This window comes from Chamaea fasciata, unplaced genomic scaffold, assembly GCF_029207755.1.
Source record: "Chamaea fasciata isolate MVZ Bird 193981 ecotype frontalis unplaced genomic scaffold, bChaFas1.0.hap1 SCAF_3, whole genome shotgun sequence".
In the NCBI taxonomy this organism is placed as follows: Eukaryota; Metazoa; Chordata; class Aves; order Passeriformes; family Sylviidae; genus Chamaea; species Chamaea fasciata.
The window spans coordinates 36,556,641-36,570,648 of NW_027094088.1; the positions used below are offsets into that span (position 1 = coordinate 36,556,641).

Sequence of the window (14,008 nt, forward strand, 5' to 3'; positions counted from 1 at the left end):
TTAAATGTAAATATAAGATTAGACAAGAAAAATATTGAATACGCTTTTGCAGAGCGCAGTGAAAAAAGAATTCTGGCAGTTTGCATTGTGCGTGGACCTATCTGGCAATCAGGCATTGGCTTTCCAGACCTTGTCCAGGCAGCATGAGGGTGCTCTGTGATGAGCTGGGCTGTTTCCTGGGCCAAGGGAATTACACAGCTGGGCTAGAACTCCTTGGGCTGCTGAGTGTTTTACTTTATCTTCTTGCAGTGCACAACACCAGAGGTTCCTTATCCAACACTGGCCTTCTGTGGTATTCATAATAGTAATATCCTGTGGTTGTCCAGAGGTCACAGCAATTGGAATAATGAGCACTAGGTTCTTAATTACCTTGGATTACCTGCAGTTTGTTATTTTTGTTGTAATTCCTTACAGACCAAGCAATACCAATCAAGCAAAATGCCATGATTACTGTAATAGTTCTTATTTGTTAAAGTCAGAATCTTATCTTAAATCTGACAAATGGATACTGGACTCTGGTTCTCAATACTATTTGATTCCTGATAGAAATGGCCTTTGTTCGTCTTGAACAAAAACTTGTATTTTTCTTGTTGTTTTCACATCATTTAGTTCTTGAAAATTCTGACAGCTCACTTACATTGTGATTGATTATAGAGTCCCACCTTATATTTTTGGAATGTGCTGAACCATGCCTATTACTGCATGTATCTCTGAGTTGAGAGATATTTTTCATTTGATGTTGATATTTTTCATGTTTCATCTGATAAGTTATATTGCTGTAAATGTGCAAGTGCTGGCTGGCACAGAAATAATTACCCTTGTCTTTTTATTGGAGTTGCAGTATTTTAATGCTTTGCAGTTTGTCTATGAAATAATTTCAGTAGAATCTCTTGATCTTTTTGTGATCTTCATGGGTGGATACAAATTAGCTTATTTTATCTGAGAAAAAAAATGTTAAGCAAAAATCTAGATCCTCTGCAAGAAATAGTTTTCTAGAGAACAGCCAAGGCTTAAAGTCAAAATGGAAATTTTGTCCCCAGTACTTTCTATTCTTGGGTGAGTTTTTTCGCAGACTTCTAGGAATGGGTAAGTATTTCCAGGATTTTTGGAAACAGGAGGCTGACAAATAAAGAGTATCTGTACTAAAGTGTGAATAAGAGATGTAGCCAGACACCATATTAGTTTAATGTCTTGCTTAATAGCATCATGAAATAAAATAACTGGGATATCTAAGGGAAGAGCTTCTTTCTCTGTGTGTCTTGGAGAGAAGATACGAACAAGGCAGAGGTCAGAGATCAGAGGGAGGGGCAGCGAAGTGGTTCTACCACAAGGCAGTTAAAAGTGCATGTCAGATGGATATGGATAGTCCTTCTTCAGATGTCTGAATGAAGAATTAAGCTCTCCAGCCCTATTCCTTTCCTCTTCAACTTGTGTGTGATATGTGGCCAGATAATATTAAAGCTAAAGTCATTAACAAAATTTTTATTTCTGTTTTCATTTCAGTTATTTGCCACCTTCCATGCATGAATGGAGGCCAGTGTAGCTCTAGAGATAAATGCCAGTGCCCTCCTAACTACACTGGTAAACTCTGTCAGATTCCCGTGCAGACTGCCAATTCTCCAAAACTCTACCATCACCCACAACAGGTGAACAAGGCTGTAGGATCACAAGTTATCCACTCTACTCATACTTTACCACTGACAATGTCTGGACAGCAAGGTGTAAAAGGTAACTTCTTTCTTGATAGATATTTTTAACTTGTTGGTTTTAACAAATTATTTTGGGTATTCAACCAGTAACAAGAGTGCTACATCTACATATATCAGATACTGACACCACAACTTGAATCACGAGCTCACCAGGATGTCTGGAATATATTTTGCTCAATGGTTGAAATAATAAGAATAACAGTGTTATTGAAAAGAGTTTGTAGGTAAATTTACTTTGCTTTATGGTAGAATTTAATGCAAATTGCAGAGTCAAAAAATAAGGGGGTTTCTTCCAGAAGTGTAGACCTGTTCAAATAGACAATGACTGTGGTTGAACAGAGTTCATAAATTGCAGTATACCTAGACAGAGAGTTGCAAGTGATTCCATGGTTACTAGTGGAGGGAAAAGACCATGCTTTTCAATATAAAAAAAAAAAAATTAAAACTAATGTAAAACTAAGATTACAAGCTGTGTTTATCTTTTGTGATTTTGTAGAGTCTTATAAGTTATTTTGTGGTGAACTTCTTAGTGTAGCTAGGTTATGATATGATCCACTTAAATAGAACATTCCTTCCAGGTCAACTAACAATATTAAAAAAAAAAAACCCAAAAACAAACAAGCAAAAAAAACCCCACACACCCCAAACAACCAAAACACAAAAAAAACCCAAAACACCACCAAAAAAACAGCAACAACAAAAAAATCCCCGCAAAGAACACCCAAAATCTAGGGTTTTTCTACTGCTAATGCTGTGAAGACAGAGGATAAGAGAAAAAGAAACCTGTGATGTTAATCAAATTTTCCCAGTCAAAGAAAGTTCATTGAGCTTCATATTACTGTTTCTTCTAATACTTTTGTTGTGAGGTGAAAACTTCTGATGACTTTGAAGAGAAGTGTGGAATTTATTTCTTATGTGTCCTGTGGGTCTAGGTAGGATTTTATCTGGGTGAGATCTTGTCTATATAAAGTGATCCCTGCAACTCAGATTCTCAACATACGACCTAATGTGAATTTTGTTGTCTTGTTTGAATTGCCAGATTGGTTTTTGGTTAAGGGTCATTTTAAAATTACCTTTCCAAGGCTGGTATCTCTGAATAAAAGGAAAATCTATAGGGAAAGATGTGAGGAGGCTCAGTTACTGGCAAATAGTTTCTGAATAACTTTGCTAAAATATATCTGTGATAAATATAATCTAAGGTGGTAATTCTGTATTCAGAGAGGGACATAACTGTGAATGAACTGTTGATAGTTTCCTGGAAATGCAATGTTTTATAAGTGCTTTTGAGTAGCTCCTCCATCAGAAGAAGAAAATATAATTACCTAAATATTTAGCAGAGCATCAATTTATTTCTCTGCCTATGTAATTCCAGATGAAACAATTTTAGACAATACAGTGGACCACAACTCCCAAATTTTTAGGACATAATTATTCTTCAGATTCTCTCCTAAAATGCACATTAGGTTTCTCATTGCTAAAGAGTCTGACGTCTTGAAATATTTTTTTTCTGACCTTCAAATGCTCCTAGGAATGATTAGCAGTCACAATGCCTTTTCTTCTCTTTACGTGTCCAAATGAGGATGTTAGATTGTTGAGAGACCGATATTTTATATTCTTTAAAGGAAAGAATAAAACAAGTCATCCTGAAATGGCAGGCAGAAATAAAAATGAGCACATCTAGGCAGTGATCCAGGACCTGGAGAAGAATGTGATAATAATACTGCATGGGAGAACCCAGCCTAAATTTGATGTTTCTAGCATCTAAACATCTCTGGATGGATTGAGACACTAAAACAGAGAAATTCAGTTATTTCTTTTGAGGGCTTATATATTTTTTAGATTTAGCAGCTAGAGAAACTAGTTGAAGAGATCCCTCATCATACATAAAAATGTTGGGGTGAGTTTTGTTCTTTTTACAGACAGACTAGTCTGTCTTATCTTGCCCTCCAAACCCAGTCTAACAGCCTGAAAAGGGCCTCACTGCTTCTGCTTGCACCACAGAAGCACTCCCCTGTGAGTTTGCTCCTAGCAGACCTCATGTAGCATACGTTTTGCTTGTGGGCTGTTTTCAGCTACAGGCAAGATCTTTGCCCTTAAGCCATATTTTGCTGACTTTCTACCGTCTTATTCCTGATGTTTCTGTCTGGGTATGTTGACAATTTTCATGAATGAAACAAAGCCGTCAGTGTAAAAATAAGTCTGTTTCTTTTAAGGAATTTCTATCTGAGACCAATTAATACTGATAACGTGCCTAGAGAAATGAAAATAATGTCAAAAACCAAAAGCACATTGTTCAAAATGTTATAATTTTAAAGTACCACTAAATGAAATATGCTTCCTGAGGAGTGCAGCTGAAAATACCTAATTGAGTTCCAAAGAACAGTTCAAACTTAAGGAGACGAGGAAATAATCCAGAAGACTCAACAATCCAGTGCGCATTATAGAGAGCTTTGTCAAATGATACTTTTTGGTTCTTGATGTTTGGAAGGGGTGCTACCTCTGATGGACTGTCTGGCCTCAAGTAGCCTGTGCAGTAATCACTGATGAGAGAGGCCCAGCCAGACACAGGAAATGCTAACTTAGTTATGCAGCTTACAAGCTACACAGCTTGTTACGCACCTCTCCTCCCTGCCCACCCCAATAATAATTTCATTTACTTTAAACGGCATTTTGTGTTCCAGTGAAAGAGGCTTAAGGGTCACAAGCAGTTCTGTGCAGATTGCATTGACTGGAGGGTCTCAGTCTACATACCCAGACTTAAAACTACAACTGTATTTAAAAATGGAAGTGTCTGAAAATCATTTCCTCCCCCTTTATCTGCCAAACCCTGAATTCAAAGTTCAGCAAAGGGAGTGGTGATTTTAGATGGTTGAGATGCTGGCAACTCTTGCAGGGGAGAACTTGAGACTTGGCAGGTATATAAAGGTGAAGGGATGAAATCTGAATCTTTTTCTGTGTTCCAGAGAAAGATGATGGATCTGAAAAAGAAAATAAAGCTTACTATATATCCAAAAATAACCTAGTAGAGTAGGAATTCTGGAACTTTGAATGGGATTCTTGTTACACAGTATGACCACAAATATTAATGTCATACTAGCCAATTTGGACATCCATGTTTATCTAGCAGTCTTTACAATCCTATAATGTTGTTCTTTCCTCCATGAAGATTTTTCACTTTCTTGCTTTGTTAATGAGACTCTATGCGTTCTTTAAGCCTTCCCTCTAACCCCCAAATTTGGGCTTCATTTATATTTCAGTCACTTCAAGGCACTCTGTAAAAATTCTGATGTACAAAAAAGAAATGTCTTAGAGGTGCCTAAGATATCTTCTTCACATATTTTATTGCCAATTTCTCTTATGTGTTTTTCCTTCAATTATTTTAGTGAAGTTCCCTCCTAACATAGTGAATATCCATGTGAAACATCCCCCTGAAGCCTCAGTTCAGATCCATCAAGTGTCAAGGATTGACAGCACATCAACAGGACAAAAAGCGAAAGTACCTCAGCCAGTACAGCCACAGGTCTCTTACCAAGGTCTTCCGTATCAGAAGACCCAGAAAGGACATACAACTTACACAAATCAACAACCCATTCCTCATATGTTTCCTGTTTCAGTTAAAACTCAGCTTGGGCGCTGCTTTCAGGAGACTGTTGGGACACAGGTAAGAAACATTTGCTAAGGCTTGTGAGACAGGTAGCTTTAAAGCTCTGTTATATAGGAGGGAAAAAAATATTTAAAAATCTAACAATTGCAATCCAAAAATTGACATTTTGGTTTCAGTTATTTTATCCATAGCTTTTTCTTTCTTTTGTGGAAATTCCTATTCAGTAACTTTATATGTTTTACTGTATTTTAGGCTAATGTTTTGAATCTGTTCAAATGTGACCATTGAATGGGGTAGAAAAATTGTGAAAGCCAACATGAGTGTTCACTAGAACATAAAAACCTTAGTTCACTTTAAAGCAGTATGTTCACATCACGTTTTTCATATGACCATTCAAAATTGTGTGTCTTTTTTCAATCCTGAAAACATTTTAATAGCAATACATTTTTATATTTGCATATATGTTTGAATGTATAGAGGGAGAGAGAGAAGAGAGAGATGATATATAGAGAGAGATGTGAAAAGATTGTTAGGAAGCCAGTAAAATTCTGTTATTTATTGCTTATTACCTTTCTGAAATTTCACTTTTCAGATCAAATGTCTTTAAGGTGAATGCTTGCCTCAGACTGAAATAATGTGTGAGGTTTCAGGAAAAATCACTCATTTTGGGAGGTAATGTTAGAGAATAAGTATGTTGTTTTTCAGGCTCAAAAATACTTTATGACTGTATTGTTGAAGATGGGAATATTAAGTTTATCACAAGGATTGCATTGCTTTTGGTCATTCCAGTAATATGCACCCAAAGTTAGCCAATTTTCAGGCATCAGATACTGTATGTGTTTCCAGTATATTTCACAAATGCTTGTTAGATGTTGGCAGCAAAATTATCCAAAGATTTCAACGGCACAGAGTATGCCTTCCCCTGAAAGGGACATCACCCATCCTTCCTGGAGCAAAATGCCCTCTGCAAGTGTTTCCTCTGGCTGTTTCTTCCAGCTGTCAGTGAATTTTTTTAAAGACTCTTAAGCTGTGCACAGCTCCTGTCTTCCCCTCCCAAAAAAATAGGAAAGGGACCTCACCCCCTTACTCACAGATGGGCAAGGAGTTTGGAAAGGATCAGAAACGGGGAACAGACAGGAGCAGAAGTAGGATGCAGTCAGAAGCAGGGTGAAGGTGACAGTTGTCAGATCCTTAGGTACTGAATCCCTCCCCTTGCCATGGGCAGAATGTTGAACTTGAAATCAAAGTTCCTTCCATTCAGTCACCTGCCATCTCTAACAAGTCGACATGAGGATGCTTAGAAGTAATTAATTCTGAAAAATGCAATGGAAGAAGTTAATTTTAAAAGTCATCGCACACCAAAAATTTTTTTAGGAGACCAGAGTTAAGTTTCCATGTGGTTAAAGGCTAGACTTTACTAATTGTCAAATGATAGATTCAGGATCTACAGTGTTAATTTACAGTGGTGAGTTCTTTGTGCTTGTCTGTTTCAAGCATAGTAAAACCTTTGGGTTTTTTTCAGCAAGTGTTGAAGCACGTGGTCAAATGAAAGTTCATGGATTTTACATGAGAAAATGAAACAGGGCCTGTGTCAAACAATGATTTCTCTCTATTTCCTAAATATGAGAAATATAAAAAGCATGGCATCATAAGGTGCAATGCTAAAAATCTGGAAAAAAGCATGATAATTAATAGTTGTTTAATTTTTTTTTTATATTTCTCTTTGTACTCATATATAAAGGAATACAAAATTAATTCCTTGGTCTTGCACTTGGCAGTGGGTGCTGCCTATCTCCTATCTCCTTTTACAGGGGGAGAAAAGGGAAAATAAGCTTGGATTACCTTCATGTCTGACTTGGAATCCTACTCACCAATTTTTATAACTTGTTTTTCAATATTGCCCTGGAAAAATGTGCCTTTGCAGTGGTCTCAAGAAAGTGTAGTGCCTCCTAGTTTAGAATAGTGCGTGGTCTCAGTTTTTACAGCTTTCATTGATCAATGTCGATCTTGAAGAAGATCATAGTAAGGATTTCGGAGGCATTCTTACAGTGATGATTCAATTTAGAACTGGAGTTGTAGAATGGCGTTTTGTGGAGCATTCATTTAAGACCTTGCCATAAATACAGATCTGAGTGACTCATTCACCTTTCATATTTGAATCTGAAATGTTACTGTTTTTCCTGCAGCCAGTCAATGCTTATTATTTATTTTTATGTTAAATACACCTTGAACTGGGAAGGACAACTGTTTGTTTTTTGGTTTTTTTTAACTGCTTAAAAGATCTACTGTTAAATAATTGGCTTTTCAGTTTCTTTCGTATTTGCTTTGCTGTGTTCTGTGGGTTCTCTCCATTTGTTCAGATGCAATACTAAAATGAGCTTTCCCTATTAGTAGCAATGTGTTGCAAGTCCTTTCTGGAGCTGATGCTGGATAATTTTGATACCCATACTTAGTTCAACAGTCATCAGTGTTTATACATTTTTTTGCAGGGTGGATTGTGTATTTGGCTTCAGAAATGTGTTCTTAAATATCCTGGGATCCCGAGATGACTTTACTGTCTGTAGAGCAGATTGGTGGAAGGATTTGTGTGTGGCCTCTTGTACACAAGTCAACTAAGTTAATTAGGGATTTGCTGAACTTACTTTTGGTCCACACTGAAAGCAAAGGATTAAAACTGTATCAGAATCTCTTTTGTGATTTTATGTGCATGTGTAGCATTTACTATTCTATGTTTCTCTCCATCCCTTGTTCTCTTCCTTACCTTTCTTGAATTTCAGCTGCTTTTCAGTTACAGATCCTTTGATTTTAGTGCTCTGAGGTTTGTTTTGTAATCTTCTGTGGAATATTTTTCATCTCCCAGCACATTCTTCCTTGCCCCACTTTATTTAAATTTTCTTAATGTATCTCATTCAAAAACAGTTGGATATTCAGTTTCCAAGACAGATAGAGTGCGTTTTTTGCAGTAAATTCCCAAGCAAGTGCATACTGTTAAAGTTAGGAACTGGAGCCACCTTGAACTAAAGGACATTATGGCACAGATAGTTGAAGAGTCTGGTCGTATTGTCAGGTCTGCAATCACTTTTTATCAATCACATAGGATTTCTTTCAGACCCTTTCTTCCCTTAGCTGTCTGTAGTATCATAAGTGACTGTAACCAAAGGCAGCAACCATAAGAACAAGCTAGTAAAGAGTGGATGAAAAGATGTCAGTCTACCGGCTCAGAAGGACAGGGAGAGTGAGAAGGGCAAGGGGAATGAAATTTCCAAATTTGTAATAAGAATAGATAAATAAAGACATAAATTTTTGGAAATACATGGACACATGTATGTATGTATGTGTTGTTTAATGGTGATTGTTTTCTGAAGTGTCCTCAGCACTGTGAAGTAAAGTGGAAAGATAACTACAAAAGTAGCATTACAATTTTAATTTTTAGAAGGTATTATAGGAAGCAAATAGTGTTTTGGATGGTTCTGTTTTGTTCTCAAGTCAATTCACTTTTCCTGGCTGCCTCTCTTTTCTCTGAGTGGAACACTCAGCAATTATTTCTCCTCTGGCAGATGTTAAAGGTGATTGCTCCAGGACAGCTTACCATGTTACATGATAGCTCACAATGATATGTCCCTCACAAAAGTTGTGGTTCATCAAACTCTTTCCTAGTACCACAAATATTTTTGCAGGGTATATCATAAGCCATGTTAAGCCGCAGGCCGGAAACTTGCTGTTGACATAAAGATACAGGAAACAAACCTTTACCTAAACTTGCCTATTGTTGTACAGAAAATGATGTAGAGGAAATAGAGACCTCAAGTTAGGAAACAGACATGATGGAAGCAGTAGGTCAAAAATCCCAATTAAGATGGAGAGCAGTAAATTTGTGGAGAGCACTCTATAATGGTGCCTTTGAAAGCTGCAGACTGGGCGTAGTGTCCTGTTAAATATTTTACAGCCATGTAGTCCTTTATTTCTGAAATCCAGGGAGTTGGTCATCTCAGACCACTGATTCACTAAGTCCTATTTAAAAAGCAAGAACATAAGGAAGATTTTGTTTCTCTTCTTTAATTCCTCCTCTTCAGATGATTCTTATTCTAATAAAAACGCCTTTATTATGACAGAGGATATCTTGTTATTTCCCAAAATACTTCTACAGTGTCAGTGGCATACCTAGTAAAGATTGTGTTGGTATTCTTGAGTCCTGTTGATTTTGCATATAATTTCTTTGCATTTAAATCAAGAAAAGAATGCACTTGCCTACTGTTTGTTAAAATCCATGTAAAGATAATTGAGCACTACTTTTTTCACCCCTTAAGATCACTTTGAAGTGTTAACTAAGTATATTCATGTGTTTTCCTGTGGTTGCTGCATTGCAATATTATTGCTTAAAAAATGGGACTTTTTTCCCTCCAGATTGTTTGGGTCTCTTCTTTTCTTCAGTGTAAAAAAGGAGGTATTTTTTGCAAAACAGCAAGAAAATAGAGAAGCTGATGTTGCAAAAAATTTGTCTAAAACAGGTTCTTTCTGTCTAGATTCACAAGTAATGCTGTTCTCTTCAGCAGTTACTTTTGGGTATTAGGTTTACGGTAGGTGACTTCTAGTAACCTTAGCATCTGTAGTTTAAAAACAATGTAAAAAAATCATTCTTATTCTGCGGAAAGACAGATACTGAAGTTGCTTACCTTGATGAAAGGAGCACATGGTAAAATGTCCAGAAGAGAAGCTGGCTATGAAGTCATGTCAGCCTATGCTTGTTCATTCCTCCTCATGTAACTGTTGAGAAGAGCTGGACTGCTCTCTGAAATGATCACTGCTAGAATTTCAGAAACACTGTCTTCTGATCCCCCCTTTTTGTTGTGGTATTTTAAATTCAAGTCAGTTCCAGGTTGCTATGTTGGGGCATGTGTTCCATTCCTCACCATGTCAGTGGTTTGCTGCACGATGCTTTCTGCTTCCCCTGCTAAGTGCTTTAAAAGGTGTTGCAGAAAAGGTCCATACAGCTCTGTTCAAAAGGATGCCTGAATTAGAGTTGTTTTGGTATTGTGAAGTAAAAAGTGGGTGATACTTTGGAAAATCATACTAAAGAAAATCACAGTATGGCATCCATAGCAGACAAAAGAAGCATATTTTGATAAATTAATGGTTTTAATTAATTGGTTTTAATTATGTAAATGGTTTCATAAATAACATTAATTATGAACACTAGAGAAGACTTTCGAAAATTACAAAGGTTGTCCATTTTTCACTGCAATCAAAATTCTCACAGATGCTTTCAAATGTGTTTCAAATGCTGTTTAGTATGTCTGATCAGCAGATATTAGTTAACCAACATCTTAAGTGGGATAAATTTCTATGGAGACAGTTTATTTAATACTTTGTTTCAGCAATGTCTTTCACAGGAAACATTTGTTTTGGTTTGAGCAACACAATTCTATCTGTTGTCAGGCTTAATAGAATAGAAAATAAAGCCAAGTGATAGGTGGAAGCTGGAAAAGGTTAGAAATTGTCGATGTTGTATCACGGTCAAGATTCTGACTCCAAATCATTCAGCACTTACTACATTCAGATGGGGGCATACACTGATTGGGTACTTCGAGAATATACATACAATTTTTAAAAACTGTGCTTAGATACTTGATGAATTTTTCACAATGGGAAATATTAAACTAATGCATCAAAGTTTTTGAGTTAGAAATCAGAACAGCAAAATACGTCGATAGCCCTTAATGCCCAACCTAACATATTGATACTACTGTATGAAATATGATCATAGTTCCTGTAGTGTGGAGGTGATGACAGCAGTAATGCGCCTATTGAAGTTACTCATTTAACTGTATAAGCATCCCTGTCGAACTTCAGATTTAAGAAAACATTTCCTGTGGAGATAAATTTCAGGTATTTTCTTTTTTGACAGCTGTATGAAATGAAGTTTAGTGTTTATCTTTAGGCAGAAGTGATACAATTTTGTGCTTCATATTGGTACTTTTTCTCTTAGTGCACTTTTAAAACCTCTTTTCTTTAGAATAGTCTTAAAAATGCCATCTCGTAAAATAAAATAACTGTCTGGAATTCCTTAAAGCTCATGGTTTGGCTTCTGAAGTTCTTAAACAAATAGACTGTCAGAAATTGGTGTGGATTCATTTCCAGGATTAATGCTTCATTTGCAGTAGTTTCTTTGCAAGATCAATACTCTGAAATATCAGAAGATTAAAGATATATCAGATACCAAAAACACCAAACACTGTTTTAATTACTTAAATAGAAGAAAGCTGGATAATTTTTACTTGCTTATGAAGAATGTTCTGCTTAAGCCAAAACAAATTCTTTACCCGTTCTTCTGGAAAGTCTGGAAGTATTTAAGTTTCACTCCTCTGCTTATGAGACAATGCCTGTTAGTGATCCAGTGTTACATGGGATAACACTCTTCATTTGTAACAACCTGTCATTCAGCTGATCAGCAAGCTAATTAAGTATGTCTGTTAATTGTTTCAGTAATACAGTTTATTAAGTTTGAGGTTTCTTGCTCTGTTTGTCATGCCTATAGGAAAAAAAGAGCAACAATCCAAGGTCTATGCCTGTTGAATAGTTTGCAGAAAGTTAAACAGTGTATCCATTCACTTCTGCTATTGTGGTATGTGAAATGCAGTCTTTTGAGCCGAATCCCAGAGTCATTAGCTATTAGCTCAGTCAAAGCACCTATCAATTTCAATCATAGCTAATCATGTGACACTCCTTTATTTATGCCTGTATTGTGGTTTTAACTAACGGCTTGTGACAGGGATTTGTAGATGGGTCACGCAGGAGTGGGAGTCCCAGGAAACCTTGTGGTCCCTTGGCCACAATTCTCTGCGGCTGCCCTGAGAGTAATTGCCAGACTGGGCTCCCTACTGCACTTTACAGGGAGCTGAATAAATTTCCTCTACTGCCTTAGCAGATGAATTTCAAGGATATGATCCTTCCTTTTCCCTGGCATTGGAAAATAGATGGAGCACTGGTGGCAGTACACAGCTTAGCACTCTAGGACTGTGGAGATGGGGCAGAGACTGGAGTCTGGACAGAGTAACAAAGGGGTGATGTGGCTTGGGGTGGCTTTTGTGCACCAGCACAGGGTCAGCCAGAATTTCAGTCTTCCAGTGGGAATATTCAGTACTTCCTTCAGTTATATAAAATATTGGCATAGGAGCCCAGGCACGCATGAGGAAAAATATGTGGATTTGAAACAATACTTTCAGTGTCTCTGAGCGCTTTACCCAGGAAGAACTTTGTTTTATAGCAGTACCATGTGTGCATCATACTGCTGCTACTGCTGAGCCTTTCAGCTCAGTTGAGCTCTTTTATATCAAACCTTCATGACTTCTTTGCCTTCTGAACCAGTAAGACATTTCCAAATCATAAGCTTATGAAAGAGATATCATTCATGAAACTCTGTACTCTTTTCCAGAAGCCCTCAGGAATACAGACTAGATTAGTTTAAAATATGTGTAGATGATGGATAGAAAAGTGTAAACCTAAGCTTAAAGAATGGCAGTATCTTCATGCATAGTCAAGCATGCCTGTGTTCGGCTTTCCTGCTTATTTTAGGCTCGTAAGTATGTGTTGGAGTTGTGTTGAATGGTGAAACAAACTAAAAAATAGTTATGAATTCCTCCAAGTGACTTTTCCAGTCATTTGTGAGTCAGAGACTGAAAAAGACTGTCTGAAGAACTAATGAGTTCTTCTTGGTAGTAGGAAGTGGGTTAAGACTTTTGAAGTGGAAAGGAATTACCTATAAAAGTTTTTGAGACCTGTGGAAATAGAGCTTCAGTTCATATATGCTTAAGGTTGCTGAAAGGAGGGAACATCTTAAGAAAATGTAGCTGGCTAGGGAACAGTTTGTGCAGTGCCACGAGTGTTTAGAGTGTCTGAAGCACTACTAGATGTACCAGAGAAATCAGGGTTTGGTAGGTACAGAAGAACTCTGTTTCTGCTTGGATTAGGACTTTGCCAAGCACTCATGTTTTGTGATGCATAGCTCCAAAATTACACAGATCTTAAGGCAATAGGAGCCCCATGTGGGAGTTGCTTTTCCTTGTTGCCCAGTTTCTACAATGATCTGGATGTTAACCAAATTATCATTGATTCTTCAAGCTTTAATTCACCATAGAGGCAGTGGGAGCAGCAGCTTTAATCATTGCCAGTTTTTACTGACAGGACTGCAAACCACAGTTGCCAGATGACTCAGACTTTGGCATCCTCATTTTTGCTCATGATTTTTATATGGAAATTTGAAAAAGTTATGACCACAAAGATCATGATTTTCAGTAGAGTGCAAATGCTGTAGCACCACACCTAAACTCTAAATGGGCTTTAGTCCATTTTCCTCCTCCTCCTCTCCTTTATTTTTTCCCTTCTTTTTTAGCTAGTTACTATTAGATGACACCTTTTCTATTTGGGGGGGGGGGGGGGGGGAGGGAGGAGCCAGTTCGTGCTGACATGTTGGCTCTCATGTTAGTGGAATCTTGCCTTGACACACATGAGCTCCTGAGGTTTTGACCTTGAGGAGAAACACTGGGTGTTAGGTAATGGGCCTCACTGCCCAAATGCTCCATTTCTGAGATCATAAGGGGAGATGCAGCACCAGCCTGAATTCGTCCCATTTCTTTTCCCAGAGTAGAGAGCTGTAAAACCGAGGTACAGTAGGGGGAGAAGAGCTGGGTGCAGAATG

At 37.4% G+C, this 14,008-nt stretch overlaps 1 protein-coding gene across 4 annotated transcripts in view; it reads left to right on the plus strand.

The window, feature by feature from the left end:
- The window catches only part of LTBP1 (latent transforming growth factor beta binding protein 1), a 186,101-nt gene that overhangs the window by 79,577 nt on the left and 92,516 nt on the right, over window positions 1-14,008 (plus strand). For all 4 annotated transcript variants that reach the window (XM_066178599.1, XM_066178600.1, XM_066178601.1 and 1 more), the window contains 2 exons: window positions 1,504-1,728; window positions 5,093-5,370. In XM_066178599.1, the coding sequence (XP_066034696.1) occupies window positions 1,504-1,728; window positions 5,093-5,370 (503 nt within the window). The remainder of the gene's footprint in view (window positions 1-1,503; window positions 1,729-5,092; window positions 5,371-14,008) is intronic.